The sequence below is a fragment of the Colossoma macropomum genome, unplaced genomic scaffold (genome assembly GCF_904425465.1).
Source record: "Colossoma macropomum unplaced genomic scaffold, Colossoma_macropomum, whole genome shotgun sequence".
In the NCBI taxonomy this organism is placed as follows: Eukaryota; Metazoa; Chordata; class Actinopteri; order Characiformes; family Serrasalmidae; genus Colossoma; species Colossoma macropomum.
The window spans coordinates 2,732,067-2,748,748 of record NW_023494791.1 but is presented as its reverse complement, the minus strand read 5'-3'; the positions used below and the strand labels follow the sequence as shown (position 1 = coordinate 2,748,748).

General features: G+C 41.4%; 1 protein-coding gene across 9 annotated transcripts in view; it reads right to left on the bottom strand.

Moving 5' to 3' along the window:
• fgfr2 (fibroblast growth factor receptor 2) overlaps positions 1–16,682 on the bottom strand; it is an 81,098-nt gene that overhangs the window by 21,669 nt on the left and 42,747 nt on the right. For 3 of the 9 annotated variants that reach the window (XM_036573648.1, XM_036573655.1, XM_036573656.1), the window contains 5 exons: positions 15,866–16,010; positions 12,986–13,188; positions 11,094–11,233; positions 5,659–5,780; positions 37–147 (listed from right to left, as the gene is read on the bottom strand). In XM_036573648.1, the coding sequence (XP_036429541.1) occupies positions 37–147; positions 5,659–5,780; positions 11,094–11,233; positions 12,986–13,188; positions 15,866–16,010 (721 nt within the window). The remainder of the gene's footprint in view (positions 1–36; positions 148–5,658; positions 5,781–11,093; positions 11,234–12,985; positions 13,189–15,865; positions 16,011–16,682) is intronic. The other 6 variants (XM_036573650.1, XM_036573649.1, XM_036573652.1 and 3 more) reach the window with 6 other exon arrangements.

Below are 16,682 nucleotides of genomic sequence, written 5' to 3'. Positions count from 1 at the left end.
ATGATGATTCTGAATGTTTCCTGTTTGCCCACTTACCGTCCTGCGTGCACGCCCCCAGCAAGTTGATGATGTTCTTGTGTCGTCCAATCATCTTCATCATCTCCATCTCTGACACCAGGTCAGACAGGTCTTTCTCCGTGGCGTCGTCTAAAAAAAGAGCAGAATAATTCAGCCTCTTTCTGTAGACACTTCGAGCCTTGTTTGTGCATTGTGTGTTCAGTTGAAGAACAGGAGTAATGGACTGTAATAAGCAATTTAGTAAAGGTGTAATCTGAACCGAACAGAAAGCGAACAGACCAGTCTCAGTTGCAGAACTATCCGCTGCAGCGCTATATAGTGTTACACACAGCCACCCGCTACAGAGCCGTCCTTTCACTACCTCTGAATTAAACCCGGTTCGTTCAATTTAGCGCAATTACCTCCAGGATAGATGCCTTTTCATTATCTGAGCGCTGATCAGCGGAGCGCACCGGACACAACTGGATGGCACACATTCCTCTCCTCTGTTTCTCTCCCTCTCTCTCTCTCTCTCTCGGTTTATAAAGGTATGTGGTTTCTAACTGCTGAAACCTGGAAGCTCATTTTAGTATAAAACCATATACACAGTAGATGTGCATGGATTACTTAGGTACTCAACGGCTTGAGCTGCTGAGATAGTTAAATCACTATTCGGGTATTTCGTTAGAAGAAGGAGAAAATATACAGACAAACACTTCGGTGAAACACCACTTTTATAACTATTATTCTTTTTCAACAAGAAAATGCTGCATTCAGGAGTAAGTATGTACGTAGGACACATTAGCCACGTTTACATGCAGCCTAATAACCCATTAATAATCTGACTAATTGCCCAATCGGAATAGAATACGTCGGAAAGTTTAAGTACATTCTGATCATGTTCGTGATGTCATAGCGGAAGTTTATACCGTTCAACATGGCGGAGCAGCAACTGGTCTGCAGAGGAGACGAAGTTTATGCTCTGATCTTTAAAAGACGGCGGTGGGACGGACGTCCAGCTTATGTGTCTCAGAACACGACGTCTTCCTCTCGGCCTTCTTTAATAAGGACATGTGAAGGACGTTTTCCTGAGTCTGACATCATTTTAAAGCAATTAAAAACACAAGCGCTGCTCACTGCTGCTCATCTCACTCTGACTGGACTCATGTGATGCTCGTTGTCATGGTAACGTCTACACTAAGTGGTTCTCTACGCATGCGTGTAATTTTGAGTTGAGAAGAGTGAGAATAAACACCTCAGAGAATAAACACCTCAGTCTTAATCTATAATCAGAATGTATTAAATCAAATTGCCAAACATCTCTGCATGTAAACACAGACACTGGTAAAGATGAAATTGAGAAGGCAAGTGTAGCATAGCTTTGTAGCTAACTAGGCTAACTACTCCGGTGGATGTTAGCTACACCTAGAAACAGAGGAAACATATTTTTCTAACAAACATGCTGGCATATTGGCATTATGGGCAATTTTTACATGTTCATATCAACTGTACATGACCCTTGTTATATGATATGTCGCCTCATGTCATACATGTGCGCATTCACCAAGCAATATCCATGTATGTGTAACACATCTGGCAAAATAAAGTAATTCTGATTCTGAAAAGACCTCATGTAAGACGGCGAGTCCTCATTAGTCTCTGCTAATCATCCAACTCGAAAACTGCCGACTTCATACAAGGTTTTAATGATATTTTTAGCCTCTAATGATTTTTAAATATTTTTAACACCAGTGCCATCACCCAACAGACTAAGGCCCAATCCCATTTCACCCCTCGCCCCTACCACTCAGTCCTTAGCCCTCTGTTTTGCGTGTTCATGTCTAGGGGTAGGGTGTCCCGATTCTTGTTGAGATAGAGGGGAAGGGTGAAGTGTTGGGGCTACATGACCCTCCAAACAAAGGTTTTTCAGAGACTCCAAACAGAGAGTTATGAGAAAAAAAGAAAAAATGGCAAGATGGAGAACAAGAGACCAAAGAAACCCACAAATGTGAGAATTTTCTCTGTTAAAAAACTACGATAAACATTGTTTTATCTTAGTTTAATGTTGTTTCAGTGTATTTTGGTCCTTTTCTTCATAACAAGCATTAAAAATCACTATTAGCATGCTAATGTCTCGGTAACTAGCTAGCTAACTTTCCCGTTCCACCTTAAATAGTCAGCAGTTCTGACTCCTGAAGTGCCAGAATGTAACTGCTGCACTGTTTAAGGTGGAACTGGAAAATTCGAATAATAAGCTGGCGAATATCTGACTTCAGCTTCATATCACTGAAGAATTAGGGGTGGGTGATAATAAATAATTGCCCCCTCCTTGAAGTCATATGATGCCCTAAATGTAACTAAAGCCCAGCAGTGAGGAGCTGAACTTGACCCTCCTCTGCAATCACTGAAGACAGACCGGGTCGCCTACAGAGCAGCGCTAGTAGCTGTTAATGAAGTGATGCTCTTTTTATTTGTTTAATTTGAGGGTCCCAAGATTTCAACCACTACCCCTTGTAACTGAGTTCCAAGGGCTTACACTCGAAAGCAAGGGGTAGGGGTAAAAAGAAGAAATGGGATTGGGCCTAAGCCTCCAGCTGTGTATTAATTTCAGGCGGAACACTTTCTTTTTCCTTCTCCGCAACCAGCTACGTTCATTAACTCTTGCAGATACTCAAATACCAAAATTAGTCAGAATGCACATCCCTGCTCCACAGTTGGAGAGAGTGACTTCTTTAGTTGGATTATTGCCAGGCTTTCTCTTCTGAGGGGCCGCTAGGTCAGCCCCCCCGACACACTTGCTTTAAGATGTCTTTTTAAACCCAGGCCCCCTTCCCCCACTCTGCTGTGTCTTTGTGTCTTTGTGCAGGTGAAGAGAGAGCCTGCTGCAGCTGGCTTGGACGGAGAGGCAGCTATGCGGCCTCCTGACCCAAAGGCCTACCGGCGTCATTCAGCACCAGCAAATAACCCTTCAGTGGCCTCTCTCCTCTCAGCCTCACAACAGACACTTATAGCTCCAGTCTCTCCTGCTCTCGCTTTCTTTCTTCAGCTCCTCGCTCTCTCCGTCTCTCCAGGCGTACGCTCTCTTCATCAAATCAAATCTTTACTAATTTGATTAACTTAACTATTTTTATCTGTTAGTAGAAGGGGCTGTATTGCAGAAACGTCTTAGGTCTTAAATCTTATCTTATCTGCTTAGTCACCAAGAAAACTTCAGGTAGGACTGAATTGAGGACAGTAGCTGTTACAGAACAACAGCTCCTGACTTCATAATCTCATCATGAACTCCAGATAAGAAAACAGCATCACACAAACATCCTAACTAGACTAAACCTCCTAAATCCTGTCCTAACTTTAGGATGAACCCCAACAGGGTCCTCACTTCTGTTTAAGGTCTGTTTCTATGGTTTTTAGGCAGCTGTGTCAGCAGCATAGTTCACTACCAGCATAATGAGCTCCATTTATTTCTACTGTAAAACGCTGCTTTCACTGTGAGATGATTTTCTTTTCTAACTCTGCGTTTTAAAGATCTCAGACGCTGCAGACTCGATCTCCACCGCCCCTCTGATCACCTTCGTGTGTTAATGTTGATGATGAAATATTACGTGTGTCTGTTTATTAGGAGGAGTAACGTTAGCGCGCTCGGCTAACGTTTGGGAAACGGAGACTGAAACTGGAGAGCGGCGATACATGAAGCGCTGTCACAGTATTTCTAACTTCAAGTTTATGATGCTTTGGTTTTGTTTAACCTCTTACTCTCCAGGGTATATTTTTGGTTTGTCCATCTGAATTTACATGACCAAATCGTAAGGCAAATTATTCAGTATCTGCATGAAATAAATGTACATTTTTATTTTATTTTATTTATTTATTTATTTTTTTGTAAAAGCTCCCCTCAAATTAACAGAACATGTGTTTTATGATCACACATATTGCTATATGCTTACAATTTACTGCTGAAAGCCAAAAATCTTAGACGCTCTTTGTGTTATTTTATAATAATAATGTTTACAGAGCAGATCACTGAAGAGACGCCATCTGTTTATAGTTTATAGCCCAGATTTGTGGAAAAATGGATCGACTTTCAGTAGTTGAGTTTAGCTTCTTTTATTATAAGGGTTTAAAATTACATCACCCATCTATTTGACCGGAAAGAAGACAGTTACAGCTCTCATACGACCCCCACCTTTAGAATGTAGCTTACGAAATATGAAAGTTATGAAGAATATGACGAAGTGCATTTTGGAACCACCGGTGGTCTCACGGAGTTGAAGAGGTTAAAACTGTTTTGTTTAATTTTATGGCTGCATTTTACATCTTAAGAGTGCAGAGACAAAATGTACTGCCAAATTTAATGACCTAAGATCTGTCTACTCATAAATTTTTATAGTACTTTGTCTGTTGTAACTTATTGGATTAGAAAAAAAAATATTGTCACATATAGGGCTGGGCGATAAAACGATAACGATAAGTATCGCGATATAATTTTTCCTCGAATGTTCGATATAATACACCATTCTCACACTTCCACGTTTTAGCGAAAGCCTTGGTGGCGTTTTCTACTGCAAGGAAAGCGACACTACTCTGCTGTCGCCAGGAGAGGGCGCACTTCCGAGTTTTTCGACTTGATTAGAGAGGGAGGGGGCCACGAGTAAAAAAAGGGTCGCCAAATATACTTTAGCAACGGCTGAAACGCGGAGTTATACAGTCCCTGTCTGAGTGGAGCGACCGGCGATCTGTTCTGTGACCGAGTGTGAGTGACGAGGTCAGTGGTGTAACTGTACTGACCTACGGTGAACTCACCTCTTTACTAACATCCTAACAACTTTAGCGGTGTTAAATCACGTCTACAGCGCCGTGTTACAGCGCCAAACCGTCATATTTTAGTATTAGTGCACGAAAGTGAAAGAAAGACGTGGATTCATGCAAATTACAGCCCTGATTTAAACGAAAGTAAACTGAGGAAGCTGTGAGGCATCGGAGAGCGGGAGAGCGCTATCTTTCCAGGCTTGCTGTTTTTAGTTGCTGGCTTATTACAGCAGCGCTCCGGCACGGTGAATATACTGCGGTTCACCCCTTAAACTACTGTGATAGCATAGAGAAACCCAGCCGTCTAGCTGGTGTCTGAATACTGTGATCTGCTCTGACATGGATGTGGTAGGAGTGACCGCAGTGACCTACCGAACCGAGTTGTCGTTGTTGAGAAACTAAAGAGTTTAGCACTGTTGTTGGCCACTTGTTTAGCATTTGTAACTGTAGCATCTGTAGACCTTCTGTCTGTTTTCCATCTAACATCACCATTTTGTTTGTTGTCTGTAACAATATGAAAGTATGTTTTAACTTCTTGACATGTTTTTGTTTCTACGACTGCACATGAAAACAAAAACACCTGCTCAATCATGACTTTGGTTCACATTTGCAGCATCTATTCCAACGTTATTTATAACATTTCTTTTTCTATCTGCAAAAAAAATGTATCAACCTCAGGCATGTGTACAAACTGTTATTGAACGTTTGGCGATTTTATTTTATATTTGTCGTTTCTAAGTCCAGCTCCAGTTTCTTTTCCTAAAACCAAGAACTGAACTGAGAAAAGCTTTCCTTTAATGTTCTGATGTTTAGGAAGATTATGCCACACCACCAAGCGCCATGGGCTTCACTCACCTTTCAGCATCTTGACTGCTACAGTCACAGCCTCTTTGGGTTTGTCCTTATCGATGCCGAGCGCCTCTGCCATCACCACCTGGCCGAAACAGCCTTCACCCAACGGCTTTCCCAACGTCAGTCTGCAGAAGGAACCAGCCAACAGCATTAGAGGAAGGTTAGGATGTTCAGATAAATAAACACACTTAAACTAATGGTGCGCTGATACCGAAACCATATCGGTTTTGGCCTGATACTGGAACTTCAATGCAGAATTAGCATTGGCTTGCGCTCTAATGCTCTGCTCCATTAGAAGGGAGAAACATGTTGCGTGGTGCTGGATTTTATGCTTGACACAAGCAGTAGTAAAAATGCTCAATTAAGCATTTAAAGATAAACTGCCCCAAATAGAGACTTTCCACAGCTCTGAAACTTTTCAAATGTGAAGTTAAGTGCCATTCATTCAAGCTTAGCATGTTTGATTTACGGCACAGAACACTGCTTTTACCAAAACAAAGTGTTTAAAAAGAGGAATGGTGAAAATATCAGGATTTATTGACACCAGTCGAGAGTTTGGACTGGAATCGGTATGCAGTATTGGCAGACACGTATCAGAAGGGAAAAAGTGTTATCGTATATGTCATATATATGACAATATTTACTGTTATTGTGATAAATTACATCACAATATGCTTCTCTCAGCATGTCCTGGATATCATAGGTACTTAAAAACACTTGCCAACTACATGTTTGATTGCAAAGAGTATAATTAGTCTTGTTTAATTGGATTTAGTGCAGCACGTGTCAAATGTTGAACACAAATATTTGAACTCATACATTTTGATAGTATTTTTAAAACGCGTCCGTGTTTTGTCTGTTGTAACTTCAGAGGAAAGTCAGAAAAGAAATATTGTGACATATCATGTATCGTAAAAAACCGTAAGTATTGTGATGACATTTTGCCATCGCCCACCTCTGTGGTGTTGCGACATAAAATCATCAATTACATTCCAAAGACAGCTTCGAGTGATGAGTCAATCGAAAGGCGTTCGTTTAGAGGCTGTCTTGCTCTATCAAACTCAAATAAAGAGTGCTGATCTGGCCGCAGCACTGCTGGTGGTGCCAGGGCCTTGGCAACCATTAGCAAGATAACAGTTTCGATGAGACCATGTGTGCGCACTGTGTTCTCACGCTGTAGTGTTTACCCAATTCTGAGGCGTTAAGTAGATGCCCTTTGCCACCCGCGGCCAAGCTTACATTTGACATTAGCCACAGGGACAGCAGGGAGTGCAACTGGGGGATATAGAGTTACTGCTCTCAGGGGCGTACAATAATATGCCTTCAGGGATTTGGAGGATCTTTTGGAGCAGGAATACCGAGGGCTACGCTGCACTCCCCAGTCAAAAGGAAAACTGGTCACATGGACACGAGTAGCCAATCAGTGCAATCTGTGAATCTTTGTTTATCTTTTGGGTACGTTAAGGACCACCTGTCTCACACAAACCCATTTCGTCTTAATCTCTCACTGTCACCGCGACTTTGCGACCCTTTGCCCTCCGGGTACCCCCTCAGGTCGGGCTCTAACTGACAATCGCAGGCCCCGCCCTCGCCTCCCCCGGCTGTGTAAACATTGACACCCGCGCTGGAGCCCGGGGCCAGCCCGTCGCCGAGGTAACACAATCCCCCTTCTGTGCTGTGAGCGCCCGCCGGCCCCTGGCTCTCAAAGGCCGCCTCTGTCTGGCCGAGCCCACCACAGATAATCGATGTTATGTTTTTCCTCCACGCCAACCGCAAACGTTAACATTCCACAGCTTTCTGCCTCTCAGAGGCATGCGTCCGGCGGGCAGACGAGCCAGCGAGGGAGACAGCGGCGCGAGGGAGGGCAGCGGGCAACTTCATACAAACTAAATTACACAAAATCAGGGGCAATAGATCAAAATAAAGAAAACGAAGTCATCCATTTTTCCAATTCGTGACGTCTTGCTTGCAGACCAGCCATTACATTACTCACAAAGGGAACAGTCAGAGAAATGTCCATAGTTTAAATTTCCATAGAAGGGGGGTTTTCCCTTAGTCTGGAGGACTGAAATGAAGGAAAGTCCACCACACACGCACATACACGCTTGCTGTCCGCCGAGGGATGAACACCTAATTAATCGTCCTGTGCGGTGACCGAACACTCTTTTTACTGGCCGAGTTTTTTCCCCATCGCCTCGCTAAATAAAGACTTGGCAGGAAGACAGAGCTGAATAATGGTGAGTTATAGACACACTTTCTCTCCACCCACTCACAAGGCCACACTTAAGTCATCTTATGTGGGGTCATCTCTCTGTCTTAGCATCTGTTTCAAAACGATGCTATCACAGTGGATGTGTGGTTTGTTACTAATTTTATGGTTTGCCATCCACATTTAGGTACTGAAATAGTTTAGCTGCATTAACTGGTCTACTTTTTCCAACTATAGTGAACACTGTCCAGTCTCTTCGGCTCTGTGCTTGATGGTGTATAGTATTTAAAAATATTTTAGCATAGAGTTTGAATAGTTTATTGTGTGTACTTCTTTTATTGTCTTTCGCACTGTTGCCTGCTGTTTTAAAGGGGAACTCCACTGATTTTTCAAAATGCTTTAATAATTAAATGGTTAACATGTCAACAAAGTCATTCAGAGTGGTTTGGTGTGAAATGCTCTGCTCTAGAGAAACTTACCAAGCCAGAACTACTCACAGTTGTGGTGATAGGAACCAGACGTCCACCTCTAAAAGCTCCCTCACAGAAAGTTACTACATGAAATGGTTATGAATTCACTGCCTGATGCCTGAGACACTGTTTCACGATAGTTTTGTGATGAAGTTCTGGTCTAAAAGTATTTTAATCTATTTATGTTAATCCATTCTTGATGGAGGGATACATGAAGGGTGTTGCAAAGCAAAATAGTCCTGAAAGACTATTTTTCAGATTGACCACTATTTTGCCATCATCAACATTACATAAAAACTTGTGGTTTTGGATAGTAAATAAAATGGCTATATTTGCATTGTAGACATCAGGACTCCTGGTTCCAACACTGTAAAGAAATCCGAGCCTGCAAGTTTCTCTGCTAATGAACCACTTCACATCAAATCAATCTCAATGTCTTTGTTTATATTTGAACCACTGAACTACACAGACATTTTGAAAAGTTGGTGGAAGACTAGGCTAGGTCTAGTCTAGCACAAAGTATACACTTATCTACAGCTAATCAACTTACACAAGAAACAGAGCTGGATGTCTGTGAGCCAAGCAACAAAAATGCTTTGGTCAGTCTAAGAATAATAGGGTGATAATGAATGGCGAGTGGAGCTTATCCAGAACAATTAACTGCACATTACTCAGAAGTTAATCATTAGACATAATGGGGACTAGACTATGTAGTCAGATAATGGCTTCTACCTCTTACATAAAGATGGATAAAGCTCATGCCTGAAAGACCCAACGATGAAACAAATGTACGTAGTTTTGCAACTTGGTTACTGTTTTGGACACACTTTAATTCAGAGACAGCGGTGCACAAAAATTACTACATAATGATGATGTTTTAAGCAGTGGTCACCTTCTACCTTCCAGTAAAGTGTAGTTCCAATCACACTCCCACACCTGCTCCAGATAATTAAATTCCAATTCAATTCGAATTTATTTGTATCGTGCTTTTGACAATGGCCATTAGCACAAAGCAATGTTACAGAAAATCAGGGTGCAGGCCCAAAATGACCGGTGCCAAGGGTGAGAATGGCAGGAAAAAATCCCTAAGAGCAAGAGGAAGAAACCTCGACAGGAACCAAGATTCAAAAGAGGAACCCATCCTCCTCGGGTTGACACCGGATAGCAAAACAACAACACAACAAAAGCATTGTAAATGAAGAATGAATAACTGACAATGAATATCAATGTATACACTTTAGTGAATATGGACAAAATAAAAGAAACAAGCCTGTCATTGGACAGATGTATTTATATTAGCCAATGATAACTGACAACTACTGTTAGGGGCCAGTCACAGTGAAAATGTGAGTTAAATCCATGAAATCCAGTGACTATCATGAGAACATTTTAGTATGAATATGTGAAGAACCCAGTACAGGCAGGTGAACTCAGATGTCTAAGACTGACCACATGAGTCATGGGCTGGAGGTTAGGGAACCAGCCTTGTGACCGGAAGGTCGCCGGTTCGATCCCCTCAGCCGACAGTACGTGACTGAAGTGCCCTTGAGCAAGGCACCTAACCCCCAACTGCTCCCCGGGCGCCGTGTGTGTTCACTAGTGTGTATGAGGTGTTTCACTGCACGGATGGGTTAAATGCGGAGGTCTAATTCCGATGTGTTCAGACACAGTTGGCTAAAAAAGGTTAATTTCAAATTTCAAATAGTTGAATAATTCACTAATAAGTCCCTAGTTGGAGGGATCAAATGTATTAGTGTTAGATTATAGGATGGCAGAATGTCAAAAATACGTTGGAACTACACTCTGCAGCAGCAGTGGGCTGAATGGGCAAAAGTGTATATATTATTTATATATTATAATTAAGATACTGATGGTATATATATCGGTACAGTGAGTTTATGTATTTTTTTTTCAAATAAAACCATTTGGATGCTTATGTAAACCATTTTTGTAGATTTTGTAACAATGGCAAATTAATCTTGTCCCTTTAACCTTTAATAAGAACCATATTTAACAACTGCAGTAAATCTAAAATATTTTATTGGGCGAAATAGTAAGAACAGAAATGAGCAAAATACGGACAGATGTCAATATGACTTTCTAACCCTAATTAGATAAAGGTGAGTATATGCAAAGCCCACAGCAGCTTCTCTAAACAGTGCTGAATGTTGTTTTGCGTTGATCTACGAGTGACAGACGCTGCTGGAATTTAGTAAACATTACAGCTGTTCAGACCATCAGTGTTGAGAAGCTGCAGAGCCTCTCGGCTTGTAGGCCGAGACCGCAGCGCCGTCTGAAACAGCTGGCTGAGCAAGAGCGCCACAGATATTGCACTCAGCAAGTCTTTATGCTAGGCTAATGGCTAACCCCAAGAGACTGGCTTTTCCTTCCCCTCTATGTTCCCCCGTTCACTCAATAAATAACTCATTAAAACCTAATGTCACTCCTTTGACAATAAACAGGACTAACTGACCTCAGGCTGAAGCTCACTACACGAGAGGTGCGGGAATCAGCATGTTTTGCACTGTTTGTACGTCGCATTATCTGCATTTACAACAGTAAACCTTACGAAGAATTTCAACCGGTCTACCACCTCACCCAGTACTACTCTACAGGAGAGCAGACCTCCAGAAGGAGGGTTAGTGACCACCGTTTCAGACAATACCTAAGTTTTATAGTGCAAAGCTACACAGTGCACTGTATGCTGCTTAAATGCACCAACAGCTCAGGCTTTATACCACCAGTCTGGGAGAACTCACTTGTCTCTGGAGAATTCCCAGCGCGGATCCTCGGGAAGGTCGTACTCTGGAATGATCTGGTCGTGGTCAGAGCTTCGGCGGGTCGTGATTCGGACCAGTGGTGTGCTCGAGTTCATAGAGGAGCTGGAGTCAGCGGACACCTGCATGGAGAAAAGGAGATGGCTGATCACCTGCACTTCCGGTAAACATGAAACAGAACCCCATCTAAAAGTGTGTGTGTGATTTAGCAAGTAACTATTAACGCTGATTATTATCATTACACTTGATTTTACTTAGTAAGATCTAACATATACATCTGTGTACTGAGCAAGCATGCATGTGATGCTGTCTGACACGAGCCACTTATCACTTATCATGAAGCCTAGGCTTTATTCAGCAGGGCTGCCCATACTTTCGCTATGCATGCACCTCTTTTCAACCTGACCAAAACAGTGGAGAAGCCTTGATAACTAAGCAGGGAGCTAAATGGAGATTACTTAACCCTTTATGTAAAAAAAAATAAATAAATAAATAAAACAATTTCAGTGTAGGGTAAGACCTCAGTACAGCCGTTTGCAGTTCTGCAGTCAACATCTGGAAACGCTCCACACAGCAGACCTTACCTTCACACTCCAAACTGCAAGCCTTCAGCAGGGGAGCCTAATGATCATGAGCCTGACCATTTGCTCACATTTCTCACAATGTCAAATGAAGTATTATTCAGTATAATAAGTATACCACAGCAATATGCACCAATGACTTATAATGCTAATCCTTCACTGTTTCCCAGCCGAAAATTCAACGCTATTCCAAATGATAGACAGTAATTAAGCGCAGTACTGTGCAAAAGTCAGACGGCTCCTTCTATTTGTTTAATTTCCAGACGGTACAATTAATTTTTCACGATCACAAAAACCCTGAAAACAAATATTTATTAAACAATTACACAGAAGCACTAATTAAATGTAATAAAAATATAAAATCGTAAAATAAAAATTCAAATCAATTCCAAAATCTACCAGGTTTTCCAGATGGTTGTTAGGAGTCCCATGTTCTCTGTACACTGTAAAAAGATCTGACGAGACACTTTTTACAGTGTAGCTTTTAATCATTTTTTGAACTGTTTTGGAAACTTTCTTCACTTAATTCCCTTTGACTTTCTCATTCTTTACACAAGTGAATTATTTTATATCTAACCTAATAAATATATTCTGAAAAATGAATGACTGGTATTTAATTAAATAAGTGAATGAGCTCTCTGAGATTTGCACAGTATTGTAATTGAAAAGCTTCATATCAAAATGCTGTATATCTAAATGTAACATTTTTGGATATAACAAGTTTTACAAGAGTAGCAGCTGAGATAAAACATAAAAGACATTTTTATTTCTCAAATAAAGGCGCACTGTAAAAAGTGTCTCGTCAGATCTACTTAAATTAAATTAACTATTTTTATTCAACCTAAATAAACACTTTGAATAAACGATTCTTTTAATCAATCTAGTTTTTTAAGTTGAATAAAACAAGTTCAATTGCTTGTTACCACATGAAGTAATTTTTAGATTTGCTGAGCCATTTTTTACAGTGTATTAATCATTAACATAGTATTGATCTTTCTCAAATGTGTAATGTCTACACCAAACAATGTATATCATAAAAAAAATCTTGAAAGGGGTCTATAATATGTTTTGGAATGAAACCCTGAAGCTGAAGGACCTGAAGATGCTCATATGTCTGCACCACACTTCAAGCCAAACTTCTAAAAGTTTAAAACAACGAATCTTTCTCTTCACTAATGCATCAATAATGGCTTCTTGTTTCTGGATGTGTGTGTGTGTGTGTGTGTGTGTGTGTGTGTGTGTGTGTGTGCTGATATGTGTTATTAGGGGTTCTGGAACTCTTTATCTACTTTCTGTTACCTGGCGGCGCAGAGGGATCTGTTTGGTAAGCTTATGCACCGCGGGCTGCCCTCCAAAGTCAGGCTTCTTCGTGTAGGTCCTCATTCTGCATGCGACCACGATCACCACCATGCAGGCAATGAGGAAGACACCTATGCAGTAGATTGCGATCTCCACATAGTCTGGAGGATAGTCCTGCTCCACGATGCCTGGCTCTGCTGAAGCGGGGACACAGGAGTCAGGGTGAGATGGTAAGAGGGAGAAATAAGGCAGTTACCAGGTCAGTAAGGAGTGATTCTGCACTGGAGTACTCAATACGAAAGCTTAACGCTGCTGTCAGCACGGTGTCGAGATGCCTGGAGCGCATTAAGATTTCGTAGAAGAATACTCCAGCAGTCTGACAGCGTAAGGAGGGCAAAAAAAGGTGTGGAAATTAAAAAGACAAAGCACAAAATGGACAGAGACACACAGAACAACACTGATAAACACACATCTGCATTTGTCTGAACCTGCTGGGAACACGTTTTACTCTGCTTTAGTTTATCTACGTACTTTTTTTCTTTCTCCCTACTTTAATAAGCTTAAAACAACTTCAATCAGGCATACTGAAGTCAGCCACTCATGAATTTAGTACCAAGATCCACGAGGCACAGTCTAAGAAATAAAACAGCACAGTTTAAAACGGTTATCCAGACTACAAAACATTTTCCTGATTAATAAATTTTGTTTAAGTGGATTTTAAACCCAATTTTGGACAGCTGATTAATTTATTATATTATATTACTTTGTATTACTGTTTATTTTGTCTGTTCATTATCTAATGATAGCTATTATTGTCATTAAACAGTAATTTAACCAGCGCTGTCCTCCCTGGTTTTACTTGGCACTTTGGGTGACAGTGAGCTGCACTCTTAAAAAAAGATGGTTCTTCAAAGAACAATGAAAAACAAATTAACACTCAAAGTGTTTGCATGGTGAAATGGTTTTCAGACTGCATATGGTTCTATATAGAACCTTTTTGAAAAGGATTGTATATAGCACCAAAAAGGGTTCTTCTATTGTCATAATGTCAAATTGTAACAATACAAGAACCTTTTTGTGCTATATAGAACTATATACAACACATTCTCCATCAACCTGAAGAACAATTTCACCATGCAAAAAACTCTCTAAGCATGCAAATAGTTCTGAGTTTTCATGGTTCTTTACAGAACTGCTGTCTTTACTAAAGAACCTTTGAAGAACCACCTTGTTTATGAGTGTGGTTTGGGTCAGCTTCTAACAGAAATCTGCTGTACTGAAACTCAAAACTTAATTTTTTTGAGCTCTGGTTATATCTGGACATCCGAGTCAGGCTGGACTCTGACCAAATTATATAGACTTCCACACACTCGTCCTTGTGAATGCATGCACATGGCACATCCTTCTGTACCCTGGTTTCCTTCTTTACTTCTCTAAATACAAAGATCAAATACATTTAATTCACATTCCTTTAATTTTAATATTTTCTTTTGCATGAACAAAACAAAAAAACATGGAAAGGTGTAACTACCACACACACAATTAACGTACACAAACACATTCGATACACAGTCTAAAGTGATGCACTGAACAACAGGCTCTGATAATTGAGAAAGTGCAAAACTGAGAATGTTTTGACTTTCTTGAGAAAGTGAGAGCATTCATCAGAGCCTAAGGAAAGAGCCCTGCAAACAGTACGACACACATGCATATGAACACACTGATGAAGCATGCATTCTGAAAGTTAGTAGGAGGAGAAGAAGTGGGGAAGAGAGAGCGGGAGTCACAAGCTGTCCAGAGCTACACTTGAGACTTGAATGATAATGAGGATTTCACTGCCTTAGTCTTAGTTTTAGGCCCAGTCCCATTTCTTAGAGTTACAGCGTAGTGGTTGAAATCTTCCCTCTGAAATAAGACCCTCAAATAAAAAGAGCATCACTTCATTAACAGCTACTAGCGCTGCTCTGTAGGCGACCCTGCCAGTCTGCAGTGACAGCAGAGGAGGGTAAAGTTCAGCTCCTCACTGCTGGGCTTTAGTTACATTTAGGGAATCATACGACTTCAAAGAGGGGGGCAATTATTTATTATCACCCACCCCTAATTCTTCAGTGATATGAAGCTGAAGTCAGATATTCACCAGCTTCTCGTTCAAATTTTCCAGTTCCACCTTAAATGGAGCAGCAGTTCGGACACCCGAGACACCAGAATGTAACTGTTGCACCATTTAAGGTGGAACGGGAAATTTAGGTATCTAGCTACCGAGACATCAGTAACTACTGGCATTTTTTTCTGCTTGTTATGAAGAAAATGACCATAATACATTAAAACGACACTAAACTAAGATAATATGATGGGTATTGTAATTTTTAATGGAGAAAATTCTCACATTTGTGGGCTTCTTTGGTCACTTGTACAGCCACCCTGCCAGTTTTTCTTTTTTTCCTCATAACAGTCTGTTTGGAGTGAGACTCTGAAAGGGTATCCCTAATACTTCGCTCTACCCCTCTATCCCCAAAAAAAATCAGGACACCCTACCCCATACGTGAACGTGCAAAATGAAGGGGTATAGGCTAAGTGGTAGTGGCAAGAGGTGAAATGGGATTGGGCCTTTGTCTGTCTTAGTCTTTCCAAAATATTCATAATAAAGTGTTTCTATCAGCACACAAATAACTGTAAATTTAGTCATGTAAATTATAATATGCATCACACTACTGGTTCGTTGGTAACTGGCGGCAAAACAAGTTTGAACCAACAAACGTTTTGGAATTTTGCTCTGAAAATTGTCTCCCACTCTCCCTGTGACATTTGCTGACATGAACACTGCAACAATGTGAGGCGGAACAAATGGAGCTGCAGAAGTAGAGGACTTAATACCTGGAAGAACCGTCAACCAAGCAGAGTGATAGGAGATCCCAATAGAGTTACCCGCCAAGCACGTATATTCACCCGCGTCCTCGAAAGTGACGTTGGGCAGGTAGAGGACCTCAATCTCTTTGTCCGTGGTGTTTACACCTGCCGTCTGAGATAGGGAGAGGAAAGAGGCAGGAAGAACCAGAGAAGAGACCAAGGAGAGGAAGGGAAATGAGGAGCGAGGAGGTCAACAAAAAAGAGAGCAGACGGTGGAGAGATGGAGAAAAGAGCAGAGAAGAGAAGGAAAGAAACCAGTGAGACCCAAAATACCAAGAGGAGAGCCGATCTGGGAAATGGTTCCTGCTGTAAACCTCATCTACGCATTCCACAGATGGTAGATGAACCCTTCACGAGAGGACAATACCAAAAGGACACACCACAAAAAGGGGAATCTCGTGGCGAAGATAAAGCAAGGGTTGGAAGAAGACGCCCCAAAAATAAATAGGGTGCCTCCACACCCACTAGGGTGAGCCCACCAGACCTTCGCAGAACATGCAGACACCATGGAGCCATGGAAAACAAGCCAACGGCTTCTGTCGGTGAGGAAGGAACAGGAAAGGAAGAGGATGAGAACCTTGGACATTTAGGTGAAGAACGGAAAAGAAAAATATCAATGGAACCGAAACTGAGGAAAAGATGGCACAGAGAGAAGAGGATCTTGTTTCCATGGCTTCCTACCACCCCGAGAATATCAGAGTGGGAAAACAAAAAGCAAAACCACACCACAACGCTTCACCAGAAGTCCCAGGATCACCACGCACCACGACGAGACGCAAAAAAA